The 13,815-nt window shown below is 47.1% G+C and overlaps 1 protein-coding gene and 1 long non-coding RNA gene across 5 annotated transcripts in view; one reads left to right on the plus strand and one right to left on the minus strand.

The window, feature by feature from the left end:
- LOC129384027 (uncharacterized) overlaps window positions 1–12,185 on the minus strand; it is a 116,012-nt gene extending 103,827 nt beyond the window's left edge. The window contains exon 1 of the long non-coding RNA XR_008611783.2: window positions 11,953–12,185. This is a non-coding gene — a long non-coding RNA (uncharacterized lncRNA). The remainder of the gene's footprint in view (window positions 1–11,952) is intronic.
- The window catches only part of LOC126528528 (uncharacterized), a 99,684-nt gene that overhangs the window by 74,165 nt on the left and 11,704 nt on the right, over window positions 1–13,815 (plus strand). For all 4 annotated transcript variants that reach the window (XM_055069080.1, XM_055069079.1, XM_050176397.2 and 1 more), the window contains exons 10-12: window positions 8,556–8,688; window positions 9,475–9,758; window positions 13,645–13,726. In XM_055069080.1, the coding sequence (XP_054925055.1) occupies window positions 8,556–8,688; window positions 9,475–9,758; window positions 13,645–13,726 (499 nt within the window). The remainder of the gene's footprint in view (window positions 1–8,555; window positions 8,689–9,474; window positions 9,759–13,644; window positions 13,727–13,815) is intronic.

Raw genomic sequence — 13,815 nt, forward strand, 5'->3', positions numbered from 1 at the left:
ATCACAAAGTGAATGCAGAGAGCTTTTTGGACGATATGTGAAAAGTTTACAAATGAATGTAATATTTAGCATCGTTACATTTGAGATGTTTTCCTTATGAACTAGTAAATTATCTTTCACATCACATACCTTGGCCGCATTCAGTATCGTGGATCTCTTTCTCCATGGTAACCACTGGGCTGTCAAGTGGGGGCTCTTCCACGTGGGGCCACGGTGCGGAGTCTGAAACAAACAAGTGATAACAAAGCACCCAATGAAACGAATTCTTTCCTGTATGCGCTATGCATTTACCTTTAGAGCAGCCAGGCTGTGATTCTTGCACAGGCATGCAGGCCGATTCATTTTCTATGGAGGCACCTACTGGGACAGTCTTCTCTAAAGCAAAAAAAGAAAAAAGAATATATATAGATCCCACGCACTGTGGGAATCGATGTAAGCAAAGCTTTCTGTGCTGTTTGCGCTCAGTGGCAATATTTGGCGGTGATGTTGACGGCCTACGACAGTCGTGATGCGATGTTAAATGTTACCTTACGTGCACCACTTGTGTTTGCCTACGTAGTACACCAAACAGCGAGGCGTGTTTGCTCGAGGCATTGTTGTGCGCCATTGTTCGTATGCTGCAAGGAATTTAGCACTGCCATTCTTCACACGGGCGCATTGCATCGTGGCTGAAATGTTTATTTGCTCGACAGCCGTTTGCGTGTTGTCGTCTTGACGCTGCGGTACTGAGTGCAGCTTTGCGTCTGCACGCCTGCATCATTTGTCATCATGTACAAACTTGCAGGGTGTTTATTTTTCAGAAATAGCAGAAACGTGCCGTTTCATTCTTAAACTAACATTTTTACAGTTTCTCCGCAACTGTTGCCATGTCTAGTAGCGACGTCTCTTTTATTTAAGCGACCCCAAATGAAGCATGCTTTCTGGTGGCGTCTTTCCCTTCTTCCGCGATTATACTATGTATGCAAGGCGTCACGAGCGAATATCAGCTATTATTCATCCGTTTGATCAGGGAGTTGGCTTTACGCATTCTCTGTATTATCTTTCCATTGACTATCTCCCCTCTGGAAATTCGCACGTGAGTACAAAAGCGCTGCAGCTTCTACAATGCTTATACCGCAGGCTAACGCGTAATTTCTCGTACATTGCGTACATTATACATTACGTACTCAACCACTCCCCGACGCCGCGTGCAGGTCAGCGACAGCAGCAGCAGTGGAAAAGCCGAGGGAAGTGGCAAAAAAAGCTTCGCTTTAAAATATTTGATACACTAGGCAATCAAAAAAGCTTTGGCTAACATTCCACTTTATACTAACCATATTGCACTGAGGAGAGACTAGATGTGCAAGCTTCCACGGTTTCATCTGACACTGAGGCCTCGGACACAGTGCCTGGCACATTGCATTGCGCCTTTGCCTCGGCTGTATTTTTCATTTCTGAAATTATAGACGCAACGAAAGAACATCATTAGTGTTCACAAAGCAATGCAGAGCGCATTGCAGAGCTCTAGGCGAAAAAAAACAAAACGCGTACGTAAGCAAAATTCGTGCTAAAGCTATACAACATGTATTCTCCGGAACAACGCTGTATATAATTATACATCATTGTGCGAAATTTGAATGCAAGTTGTAAGAGAAGGGGTGACGTTGCGGTAAAAAGAGAATTGCGTATTCTTCGCAGTTAGTCAACGCTAACCACCGATTCCCATGTTAAATTATTGGCCCGTTTGACTAAAAGAAAATGGAAAAAACACGTATTTTCACCCAAAATGCGAAGCACTAATAGCGATAGCAAAGCATTAGACCACAACTCAAACTAAGGTACGTAGTTTTACCTGCCGTAACAGTAATCATTAGCTTACTAATAACCATGGTGTCACGCGAGCACAGGCATAAATGAACATATCTCATTTGACGACCGCGAACAATCGCTATCAAGTTGGCCTGAAGAACGCAGAGGAGAGCGAACGTTTGTTTTGTTGCTCCCTTAAACGTGTCTCCGAACTTTTGAGATTACGCGACCTCCAGCACTACGCGCACCGAAAGAAAGCGGAAATGCAACCACGAGCCGCCTCGGCTTGCCCGACTTCTGCACACACCGGAGATTACCTCCAGGCCAGGGCGCGGGCAGTCACGCACCCCCACAGCATGGCTAACGGAGGGTGCGCGAGGCGAGTTGTACAATACTGAACGATTTCTGCCAACTACGTCAGCCCAAAGCACGGTGCCAGTACAAGAAAACGTATTGTTGAGGTCATTTAGTTGCCCTGACACAACTCATCCCGCCGACAATCTCAACATTTTAGAAAGGTCTAATCTAATATTTGCACAAAATGACAACATGATGTTTTTTTTTTTACAACATCGAATTTAGCTCAATGTAAATCGAAGAGCTGAAAGAAGCAAATATATCAACAATAACTTTTTTCAGAAACACTTACGCGCAGCGAGAGCATGCACTATGTCAAATGTTGAATTGCGAACTATAAAGAATTCACGTACTATCCACCTAAAAATAATTAAAAGCGAAAGTTCTGCTTACCGAGATCACATATTTTTCCGTGTGCGTTTGGGACGTGGTCACAATAGTCACACCTCACCAGGTTGTCACTTTCCGACAGGCGCAGAATAGTGTATCGCTTGCACTCACAACCCGGCTCGTTGCAGCGACCGCGCAACACACCGAAAAGGTCTCTGCTGCACAAAGCCATGAGGGTGCAGCGGATGGCACAAGTTCCCAGTAGAAGCGGTAATAACTACTGCAGGCAACTAGTGGTGGCAGCACACGATGGTGATCGGATGGTATCCAAACAAGTCAAATATAATGGCCGTCTCAGGACGACAACTACAACAACGACAGGACGACAGCGCGCTAACCACTCCCGCCGGCTCCGAGCCTCCCGCTCCCGCTTAAAATCTTCCCAGCGTGCAACTCGAGCTATCTCGATTGGACCGAGGAGGAGAGATGATAGCACCGTGGATGGCCGCACTCCAGTGTGGCTGATGCCTGCTCGCTTCCGCCATGTTAGAAAGAAGCACTTAGAGGCACAAGCAAAAATGAAAAAAAGAATGAAAACAAGCAATGAGTTACAGAAATAAATGTCAGAGGTGCCAGTGTTGTTATTGGTGTGATGGTGGAAGTATTTCGTGTTTGGACAGTGATAAAGATTTCATTTCTCAGTTGGCGGCTTCACATATTTAACGCTCTTTTCATCTGTCTATGTCTCCTAAAAAGACAACGGAGCGGACGGCGCTCGCTTTTATGTGAGTGTAGCGGCATCCTGTTGATTTCACTGAACGTTTGGCGCGTTTCGTGTCTGCTGTAACTTAAATTTGCTGTCGTTGTAGTGTGAATCTTCGGCACAGCTTAATATGCCCAAAGAACGCTGGCAGTAGAATCAGTTGCTACAAGTTTTATTAGAAAACATCCTAAGTGCAATGCAGAATGGTTCGCCGACATGTAGGTTGTTGTCTCTTTCAAAGCAGTTACGCCGGTCGCCTAGCGCGTACCGCATACCCAGCTCCCTCGCCGCGCGTTTATACTTATGCACGCACGCTGCCTAGCTGGCACCGCGGGTCGGCATGGTTTTCTTAGGCACGCGCTTCTTGCACACTAACTATTAACCTCATCTTGAGCGCTCATGGTTGAGGCATGGAAAATTTTTGGTTGCAGTGCAGGGAATGAAACGAACCCGGTTAAAGGCAGAAAATGTATGCAGACAACTGAAAGGTTCTGTAGAGGGACATTTTAGTAGACAAGTTGAATTATATTGATATGTGATAGAACCATCCAATGTTTTCAACAACCTTTTACTGAAACACCCAACGCGTTCGTGTGCTTTTCTTTAACTGGTCTTTCTCGCCTCGTACATGACATTTGTTAAAAAAATATTCATTTTTCTAAAGAAACTCCCCCGCTTTTGTTTCTCGTGTTGAAATACCGATGTTCCATGCCTGTCTCATGGTGGCTAGAATGCGTGCGAGAGCAGCGGGCTTCTGTCACGTTCGAACGCTGGGTTTCGGCAGGCAGTGCACGCCACATCATTCGATGACACAGTCTTCGTTGCTGATATTTGAAATATGACTGTGCGCCCAGTATGGAGGGTCGTCAAAGAACAGCGCGCAGATGAACTTGCAAGTGCGATCGTGCTAGATTTAGTTTTTGGTTTTAAATCGTGAAAAATGTAACTGCTTGGCTGACAGAAATTAAGACCGAATACAGCCCGAACTGCCGAAGTCCTACGTCTGTAATAACCAGATCATAAATGGAGAACACAAACACATTAGGATACATTTATCAGCAAACGTCCAATCCATGATGTAGGTCTCCTCACTGATGCGCTGCAGTGTTCTTTAGAGGTTAAAATCTAAAGGTTACAAGGCGCTTTGAGCTGAATTAACCTTTAAATCCGTCAATTTTGACTCTTGTAACCTATAGATATATATATACGTAACAACATTTAATTAAAACATCAACATATTTCGCATGTAACCTTTATTTTATAAGTTACTCGTGATTACAAGTTACCATAAAAGGTACCGTGCTAAGAGTGTAGCGCCATCCTGTTACTCAGCATGTAACCGCACAGAACACAAAGTCATTATTGTAGTGACCAACCATATCTTGCTTTGTTGAGTGAAAACCGGCGTAATCGTCAACATTCGGTTCATGTCTTAAATTTTTTTCCAGCCTAAAACCCATATAACACAACACAGACACGTTTCTAACGCGTTTATGCTGTACAAGGCGTCACAGAATGTCATGTGGAAGCGTTAAGACTGCCTCACGCTCCTCCGGTAACTTGGTCTTCCATGAACGGTAATACGTCTACAAACAAGCTAAAACCTTTTTTTTTTTCTTTCTTGAGCATGTGTGTGCGACTGAAGCGTAAGACTGACCACGGGAACGACATCCCAACCACCAGATATGCCACGCGCGGACCAAGGACATCTTCCGTCTCTCGTTTCTTCTCCTTTACGGCACCGCGCAGCTTTTGTGCACAACGGGCCTCCCCCAAGGCGACAGGTGCGGGACCGCTCTACGGTCTGGCGCTGTCGTCTGAAAAGAGGCGGCGGCGGCGGCCGGAGACGCTCTGATAAGCTCGTCGCTTCTGGGCGCCGCTATTAAATGCCACTCTGTGGCCCAGTGAAGGCGCCAACGAACCAGACCATGGGACTCGAGCCGAAGACAAGCGGCTTGCGAGAACAACACCGGCCGCTTCCGTCATTCCTTCCTCCCTGCTTTCTGCAGCCTCCCGGGGCGCTTCCTTCCGGCCAAAGGCGATGACTCGCATTCTCGCCGTCCTCTCAGCCCTCGCCCATCGAGCCGGTGTGGGGCGTTGTTGGGAAGAAAGACGAGACCTGATTTGAATCTCGCGTGAGCCGGACGTCTAGATACACACACAAAAAAAGAAAACACATTGCACCGCGTCGGAGATATACACGAAGTCTCCCCGCACCCGTGTTCTGGGTTGTGTGGCCGGGCTTACAAAGAAGTTAGGCGAGTTGCTATAGCGTCTTCCAAGGAACAATGTGCGCAGGGAGATGCGCGCGCCAGCCTTACGATAGAGCGAAGGCAATCGCCAGTGCCTGAAGTGTTGGGGAAGTTTTTTTCCCTCAGTCTTCTTCCTGGCCGCTGAAAAACTTGCATGCGGCCACGATGACAGCAAACTTGCGGAGTTCGCGCTCTGTTTACACAGGGAGCACCCGGGAGTCGAGCGCGAAGAGTTGTGTGAGAAATTGCAGCGCGCCTCCGAGTGACAGTGGTAGTCAAACACGAAGATAGCGCCTAGGCAACTAGGACGAGCACCCTACCGAAAACAAGTGCCATTGTTTCGAAAACGCATACAAGACGTGTAAGTTTAAAAGTGAGAAGGGCACGTGCAGTTGCATGAAAACGGTGAGAAGTGTACATACAGATGGTCTGTGAGAGCAACATTTTGTTCCCTCCATGATAAAATATTAACAAAACAAAAATCTACAAAGCGCCTTTCGCGCTTGCCAGAATAAATAGTCGGCGTGATTTAACTCTCGAGAAGGGAAGTGGGCATCTGACGGGGTACTTGTAATTTTATGCGTTACTGTACACTGCGGGGGCACCATATGCTAATTACCTTCTGGCAAGCTGCAGTTTCCTTTTCTTTGGCCCCCATAAGAGTTCGACAATGAAAGCGCCGTTCATGCTTAATGAGGTCGCAAAGGAGTGCAAAGTAGCACAATTTGAGTTGATGTCGTGAACACGCCATATGTATGCAGCAGCTCACATCGTAGGTGAACAAGTAATTAGAAAAATGCGCATTGTTGCGTGCTTTCTTCCTTCCCACAGGTGCGACCTCTGGAGTGACAGAAGAACTATCTTATGATGCCGCTGGCTCTTGAAATCACTTTCCATCAGTTTAAAACCCTCACAATTTTTACGCTTGTTCCTCTCTATTTTGAGGTCTCTCCGTCCTGTATCCAATAGTGGCGGTGGTGCTTATTCATTGTTATGAGTTCGGCCGAATTCGCGTGTCTTTTGTCTCTACCGAAACATTTACAACAAAAGAAACGTCCACTCTTTCGGTTATGTTACGGGCACCTTCAAAAACATCTAGAACAAATGCTTTCTTTCAGTTGAGACACCCGCATGGAACCTCTAACAAAAAAATTCACGCAGCAACTCCTCTGGGAGTTGTCTAAGTATGCGTGAACATTGTGTCACTTGCTCATCTCCACGCATCCCGGTGTCATCAATGTTATGAAACTTTATCCGACCAGTATAAGCGACAGCGCAGCGGCGACACGAACAGCTGCAGACGGCGGCGCAAATTGAATTGACGACGCAAGCAAACTACTGCAGGTTGCGGCTCCAGGTGCGCTGATGACGCTCCGATCATTATAAACCGTTATCGCTCTTTAGCGCTTTATCCATCTGCATCAAACCATTATCAACCGTTATCAACCGTACTCCGGCTGTGTATGGCGTGGCCGGCCGCGCGAGACGTATCTTGAAAGCGATCTGCGAAGGGGCCAGAGTGAATCGAATGCTGATAGCTTCGTGTGCGCTGTGCCCTCGTCACTTAGTTCGCATTGAAGGGAGAGGCAGCACGAAGGTCAATTCGCTCGCTTCTGCGCGCTTCATCTTGATAACGATCACCTTACGTGATTGACGGACAATTTTCCTCGTTCGGCAGGCATAGAAATGCTTACGCATTTAAAAGGCAGTATATCCCGCAATAACAAAATCGGTGGCAAAGCGAAAAAAATTGTGCTTTTCAGAGAATTTTGTCGTTTCGAACATAGACAGCACATACAGGGAAAGCGCTTAAAACAGGAAAGCTTACCGTCAAAATTACGTAACCCTACTTTGGCAAGCCTTGCTCGAGGCCACCTAGAACCGCATTGCCGACAGCATAATGCGCGCCCCATCCGTTGGTCAGCGATGGTGGCACAACCACGAAGCAGCATCCTCAGTCACTTTCGTGGTTGCAGATTTTGCGTGTGGCTCGGCATCAGACGCGTCGGCATCTACGAGAAACAGCGTTCCTGCTGTGGTAAGCGCTCTGTCTTGGCGCGGTGCCCCAGGAACCCTATCACCCGTGTTCGGGGAACACTGTCTCCCGTAGATGTCGACGCGTCCGATATCGAGTCACACAATATCTCGCCGAAGTGATCGTACCCCCAAGGTTTATTCATTGAGAATGCGAATGTCTTTCGGCAAGTCTCCAGTTGGCGACGCTAAATGCTCACGCGATGCCTGGTGAATGGTACCGAAACCGGCGGGCTTGAATCAGGGGCCGTATTCTCGGAGGGTCGCAGATCTCAGTCATTCATGTGGCAGGCCATGCAGCAGCTACCATCTAAAGCACCAAAAAGGTGTCGATGTTGGTGGGACGTGGAATCGTTTTTGCTGCACTTTTTTTTTTCTGCCCACCACAGGTCGACTTCAACGCATACGAAGCCACGTACTATACGTACGCATGGCACACAATAATTGTTGTCACATGTCAGTAACGATCAGTGGCGACGCGGCCATGTCTTTTGAAACGGGCAATCGACGAGCAAGATGTCGGTCACGACGCGTTTCCAACGTCTGCAGTCGCTTCCGGCGCCTTGCTGTTCTTGTAAAAAAAAAACTGGCGGCAGCCATGTAAGCATACTGTGGCAATATTTTACGCAGTTGAAGTGGGCAGAAAGTGAATATAATCAATTTTGAAGACTCTGCTAGTGTTACAGAGGTAAATTACATTAGAACTAATGTTACGGCAAATTTCTTTAGTGCGGTATGAGGTAATGGTGACGCTTTGTTGCCGAGGTGCGAAATGCGTTCAATCCTGCGGGGATTTGCAGGGATACGAAAAGATTTCCTCGTAGCGAGAATTTCGCCATCTCGCGCTTTCGTTATCGCGGAGTTTGACTTACTCTTCATGCTAGCGCAAAGTTTGAATTATTTGTTGTTAAGACATAAATCCCTGTCGGAAGCCTGACGCTTCGTCACGACAGGGCTATAACAAGTAGATTTATTGGGACGACTTATACATAGTGTGCACTCCTTAATGCGTCGCTCACTCGATCACGCAGGGCCAACGACGCCGAGACCTGTTGTGACGACAACGACAACGACCACAACGACTACCGAGGAGCCGCCACCGTCACCCTCCATCAACGGCCACAGTGCAGGTGGCAGCGAGGGCCCCATGATCGTGCCGACAAGGTAGGGAGTCATCGGCCAAGTGTTTCTTTTTTGTCTCCGAGTGAAAGTTACTTTATTGATCAGCATTTGCTTCGGCTGCTACACTACACTGTAGTGAAGGATTGAGGACAAAGAGGGAGAAGGAAAGAGGGAAAGGGAAAATGGGATAGGAAAGAGGGAAGAGGGAGAAGAGAGGTGACGGTGGCAGAATAAATACACGCGGCGTCGAACACCTGGCAGAACTCGTATCGCGAGCACTCATATAGCAATGCTGTCCAGCAGACAACGCGACGAAGGGAGTTGCGAATCACTTCATGATACGACTTCGCGATGTATTCTTTCCCAGATCACATTTGTTCATTGACACAAGCGATACGGAGAGCTAGCGTCTGCTGCATTTTTCAAAGCGTTTGCGAACAGTGGTTTGCTCCCAAAAGCAGATTTCCTCTTTTGCTCTCTTTCGCTTAACGGGTTGCACGTAAGTGCTACGAAAACAACCCGTTCAAGTGTGAATTACACATACGATGACATTGCGGACAGGGGCTCGTGTCACGGACGCCGTTAGGCGGTCACTCTCAAGGCTTGCCGCTAAACTGCCACGGAACTTTCAACACACAGTATCGTCATGCGGAAAAGCACCTGGGTGCGCGTTTATTCTTGCCGTCAGACACAATGGAGTGTAAAAAAAAAAAAAAGAACGTGGAAATTTGCCTCCATCGCCGTCTGAATAATGCCGAAAAACCTAGCCGCAAGACCCACGATTAAAGAACCTGCGTCTTTTTTTTTTTTTTTCATTCGATTCCACAGGTTCCATCCGGACTTCATGCCCGACCGTCCCGATCAGCGGCCCACGTTCGTAACCACGACAGTGGCCTCACCACGGCCCACGGCTACGGCCACGGTCCGGGCGACGCAGCGTCCGCGACCTCAGCCCACGACGCCCTCGCAACCCCCGCGCAGGCCGGCATTCCGGCCTGCCGACCACGACGTGGCCGGGTCGTCGGGACACCGGACCGTGCTGGCGCCGCCGGACCTTCACAGTGGCTTCGGCGAGGACTCGGCAGCACGCGCGGGAGCTAAGCTCAACATGGGTAAGGGCGTTTGCGTAATCGAACTTACGAAACAGTTCTGCCGTGCTGCAAAAAAAAGAAAAAAAATACACGCGTTTTTGTCACGTATTTACGAGCGTGTTTCAGTTCGACGCTCTACCTGCATTTTAAGTTCAGCGCTGCACCACTACTCAGCAAAATAATAGTAAGTAACGCGTATCCAACACGCAGGCACTAAGAATGCTGAGTGTTCGGCGAGCAACTTGTCATCGACGGAATGGCGGGGACTGTCACTGAAGTGATACGGAGTATTTTTTGATCAATGAGCAGCGCGGTATTCGACTATCGGTCGAAGATCACGAGAACAACGGCAGACTGGGCGAGTTGTCGGTTTTCCATAATGTTTAAAAGCAGCGCAAAGACATACACCGTACAACAGAATAGAGGATGGGGCGCACAAGGCGCCGTGGGTGTCCCATCCTCTATTATGCTTTCCGGTGTATGTCCTTGCGCTGTTTTTAAACATTACGAAGATGGCGAATCGAGGGAAAGGGTAAAACGGAGGCGCGCTTATCAATACTGAAGTTAGCGCCAACTCTCCGTTTGATTAGTCTTACTCATTCTATTGGCGAGCCGTACAATTCTATCGCTTCGTGTATACCTAAGTTCCCGTCTTTTTTTTTTTCTTAGCTCATCTTTTTGGTCATTTAAAGTGATTTCATTTTCAATTACCGATATGAAATGTTGCAATTATTTTTTTCATGTCTTTCTTTTAAGGGGTGCAATTTTTAGCTATGATTCTAAGACAGTGGGCTTTGCAGCCCCAAGTTTCGGTACTGCAGTTTCTTTGTTTTGTTTCAGTAAATTGAAAATAACAGTAACAGAAGAACATGAGTCAAAATACAAAGTTATAAGCAGCTGCGGAAGAAAACGACACTAGGAGCTGTTTCAGAAACTTTGGATAAATGAAAAATGCTATAAAATGATAATCATTTTCAGGAATCGGTCAAAACAAACACTGCGAAAGCAAGCACTGTTTGTAAGATGCTGTATCCGCAAAAAAAAAAAAAGAAATATTGTGAATGGTTATCCAAAAAAGATGACTTTCAATACTAAATACAGTTGCACATGCAGTTTCAGTCTTCCTTTTGACAAGAGATATGGCTGCGTTTGGTAGTACCAAACCAAAATTTTGGTATTTGTCTTTTGTTGGTACCAAAATTTACCTCGTTCCCACCCGTGGCACTGTTACATCTGAGATACGATCTTCGAAAGCTTGAACGATGCAAAGAACACAGGGCGGCTGCAATGATGTCACAGACTGGCACGTTCGCACCGTAATAACCGGTTCAACTCCACGCCCAAGCAAAGATTGCCTCTGATTAACAGAAACTGATCTCAAAGGCTATGGTTTTGTGTACTGCATGCGCCAGAATTGTTTGCCGAGCTGCAAAAAAGCGTCATCGACGCCACACTTTAGAAATCGCCTACTGCGATTCCAGCTCGATATCCACCATCTTGATTAGGTCAGAAGAGGTCTGTGGGGAAGCGCACTTGCTGGATTTGCGTATCTGTTGTAAATGGCGGATAAAATTTGAAGTAACAATTGTTAAGGACAAAAAAAGAAGTAGCTTAAGAACGCACCGGAGAGGCTTTGACCCCGTAACAAGGCTTGCGTATTGACTGAAAAATTAGGTCAAGTGCTCGATGAATATATGCTGTCTGTAGCTGTACATAGTAAGGACAGCTCTCGCCAATTTGTATGCGTTCTAAGTGAAACGGATGCAAACCAGGGGAACCCTCCGTCAAACGTTGCGTCTGGTGCGTTAGCCCTCAGCGCTCCATGGAGTGCTTTGAGACTTTCTGTAGCATAGCGTTCGCGAAAGAAATTGAGTGCGTAGAGTAGGCACGGGCGCGGTTACAATGTTCCTCTCCCTACATACATATGCTGGATACTGATACATGCATATTATAGTATATCGATTACATGTGCACACGCACGTATTCGAGTATGCGTAAGCATTTCTACCCTCAAACCGCGCAACGTCTCGCGTGCCCATTAACAAGTCCTGAGCTGCGCTCTAGCTTTCTGACTGCTCGAAAACGAATTTACGTTACACGTCGGAATCGTTGAGCCTCGCGTTCCGCGTAGCAGACAGAAAATGGCCGCACGAAGGAGTAACTGCACTCGCAAAACGAAATGGTCCGCTGCCGTGTAGCAGAAAGTCGAACATACCTGGAACACGTAAGAGGAAGCAACAACTGTCGAATTCGGGTGGTGTCGCCGGGCAGAAACCATGCAGCGTTGAAACATTGCATCCCAACAGCCAGCAGTGCCATAACACGCAGCCTAGAGCGAGACGAAAGCTGTGCACCGTAGCGTAAGCTGCTGTTTCGTGACGGCAAATTCACCGCTCACTTTTTTGGGGGGCGGTGTCAAGTTTCTGAATTAACCGAGTTCAGGCTAGCTTGAAGGATGGCGCGCATGTGTTCTTTTTTTCATGCGCGCGATCGTGAACCGCGTGGGCCGACCTTGGAGCATGGTGATAAGGCAAACGTTGACAAAGGAACGCTGCCGCTATCTTTCAAAAGATGTCACAACAGTTACGTTGGAAGCTTCAGCGGTTGGCGTCAGCGTATTCAAGCTGCCAACTGACACAGCCGTAAACACTTCTTTATTTCCACACCACTGATTCCCGCACGCGAGGATATTACCTGACCGTTACCTGCGGTGCTTTGTTGTGCCAGTAGTTCAGAAGACATAGAGCGCGAAATGTGAACAAATCAGCGCAAACGGCACGTTCGGCCGAAGGGAATATTCTAGACAAAGCGAAATTCGGGCACGTTGTCGAATCATATAATGACAGCATTTGGAGCCAATCGGAGAGGCCATGGTAGACCTTTGGGCCAATTAGAGCCAACAAGACGGTGAATTCGGACATTATGGCACAATTTTTCGATGTCCATAGTAGTAGTACTCTGGATTCTGTTTATCCGTTCCTTCCTCCATCGTGTAATATGCGGCTTTTTCTGTAGTCTAGGATAGCCACTAGTTGAAGATTACAAAAAGCATCTTCGAAGCAAACGGGCTGTTTTTTTTTAATTGATAGGCGTCCTCTCTTTACTGGAAAAAAAGATCAAGAACAAAAATACACTAAAATGAAGAAAACACGAGTATCGACGAAATTGAACACGCACCCTGTCTGTGGACAGCTTGCTGTGTCGTGCTCCAAGAAAGCTACTTCTAGTCATACGTTGCATAGAAGAAAATGTGGGAAAAATCTTTTTCTGAACAACTTTAAAGGGACTCTACTGGCGAATATAGTCAGTTAGGCCTGGTTCGCAGATTGCACTTCTATGGTCGTAAATACAGGTAAGTCCTAGCGCGAGCAGAATTTCAGTATGTGAGAACGGACAGAAGAACCACACTGATTGACGATGCACTGGAATTTTGGCATCAACACTCCCCGGTGGGGCAAGTATTGGCAGCGTCTCCTCAAATTTAGTGAAATGGTGTCTTTTAAAATATTAGCAGCCTTATTGGGAACTTCTGCGCCGAAAAGGAAGGAGTAAAATATGCAACATCTGTGACAGCACGACGTCTTCAAGGTCGTGGTTCCAGTTCCAATAAACGATCCTGCGCCGAGAAGGCGTACAATACCGCGCTACCTTAAAACGAACATCGAATTAATTCAAACTTCTGGCTGACGCTTCATATGAGACTCTTTTTTTCTTTTCTTTTCTGGTAATGTTGGACAAGTGTGATTGCTATGTCTGCATGATTACCGCTCTGGTGTGCGTTTGAGACTCGGTCATACCGCACATAATCGTGGAGTTTCCAAAGGGATATCAACAAGCGCTGATCTAATCAGGTCTTTCTTTGCATGCTGTTTGCCATATTAAATTATTCTGTCGTATTTTGTTTCAGGGGGCTTCATAGCGTTGGGTGTCTTTGGAGGATTTGTCGTCCTCGCTGCAGTCATCACCATCGTCGTCATCGTCATACGACGGTAAGTTGAATGGCCAGCACTAGAATTTTGCACTTTTATTACCCGTTTCCACTCGCCAGAAACCTGGCTCACGGCACGCTTCACTGCAC

Source organism: Dermacentor andersoni, chromosome 9, assembly GCF_023375885.2.
Source record: "Dermacentor andersoni chromosome 9, qqDerAnde1_hic_scaffold, whole genome shotgun sequence".
NCBI classification, from domain to species: Eukaryota; Metazoa; Arthropoda; class Arachnida; order Ixodida; family Ixodidae; genus Dermacentor; species Dermacentor andersoni.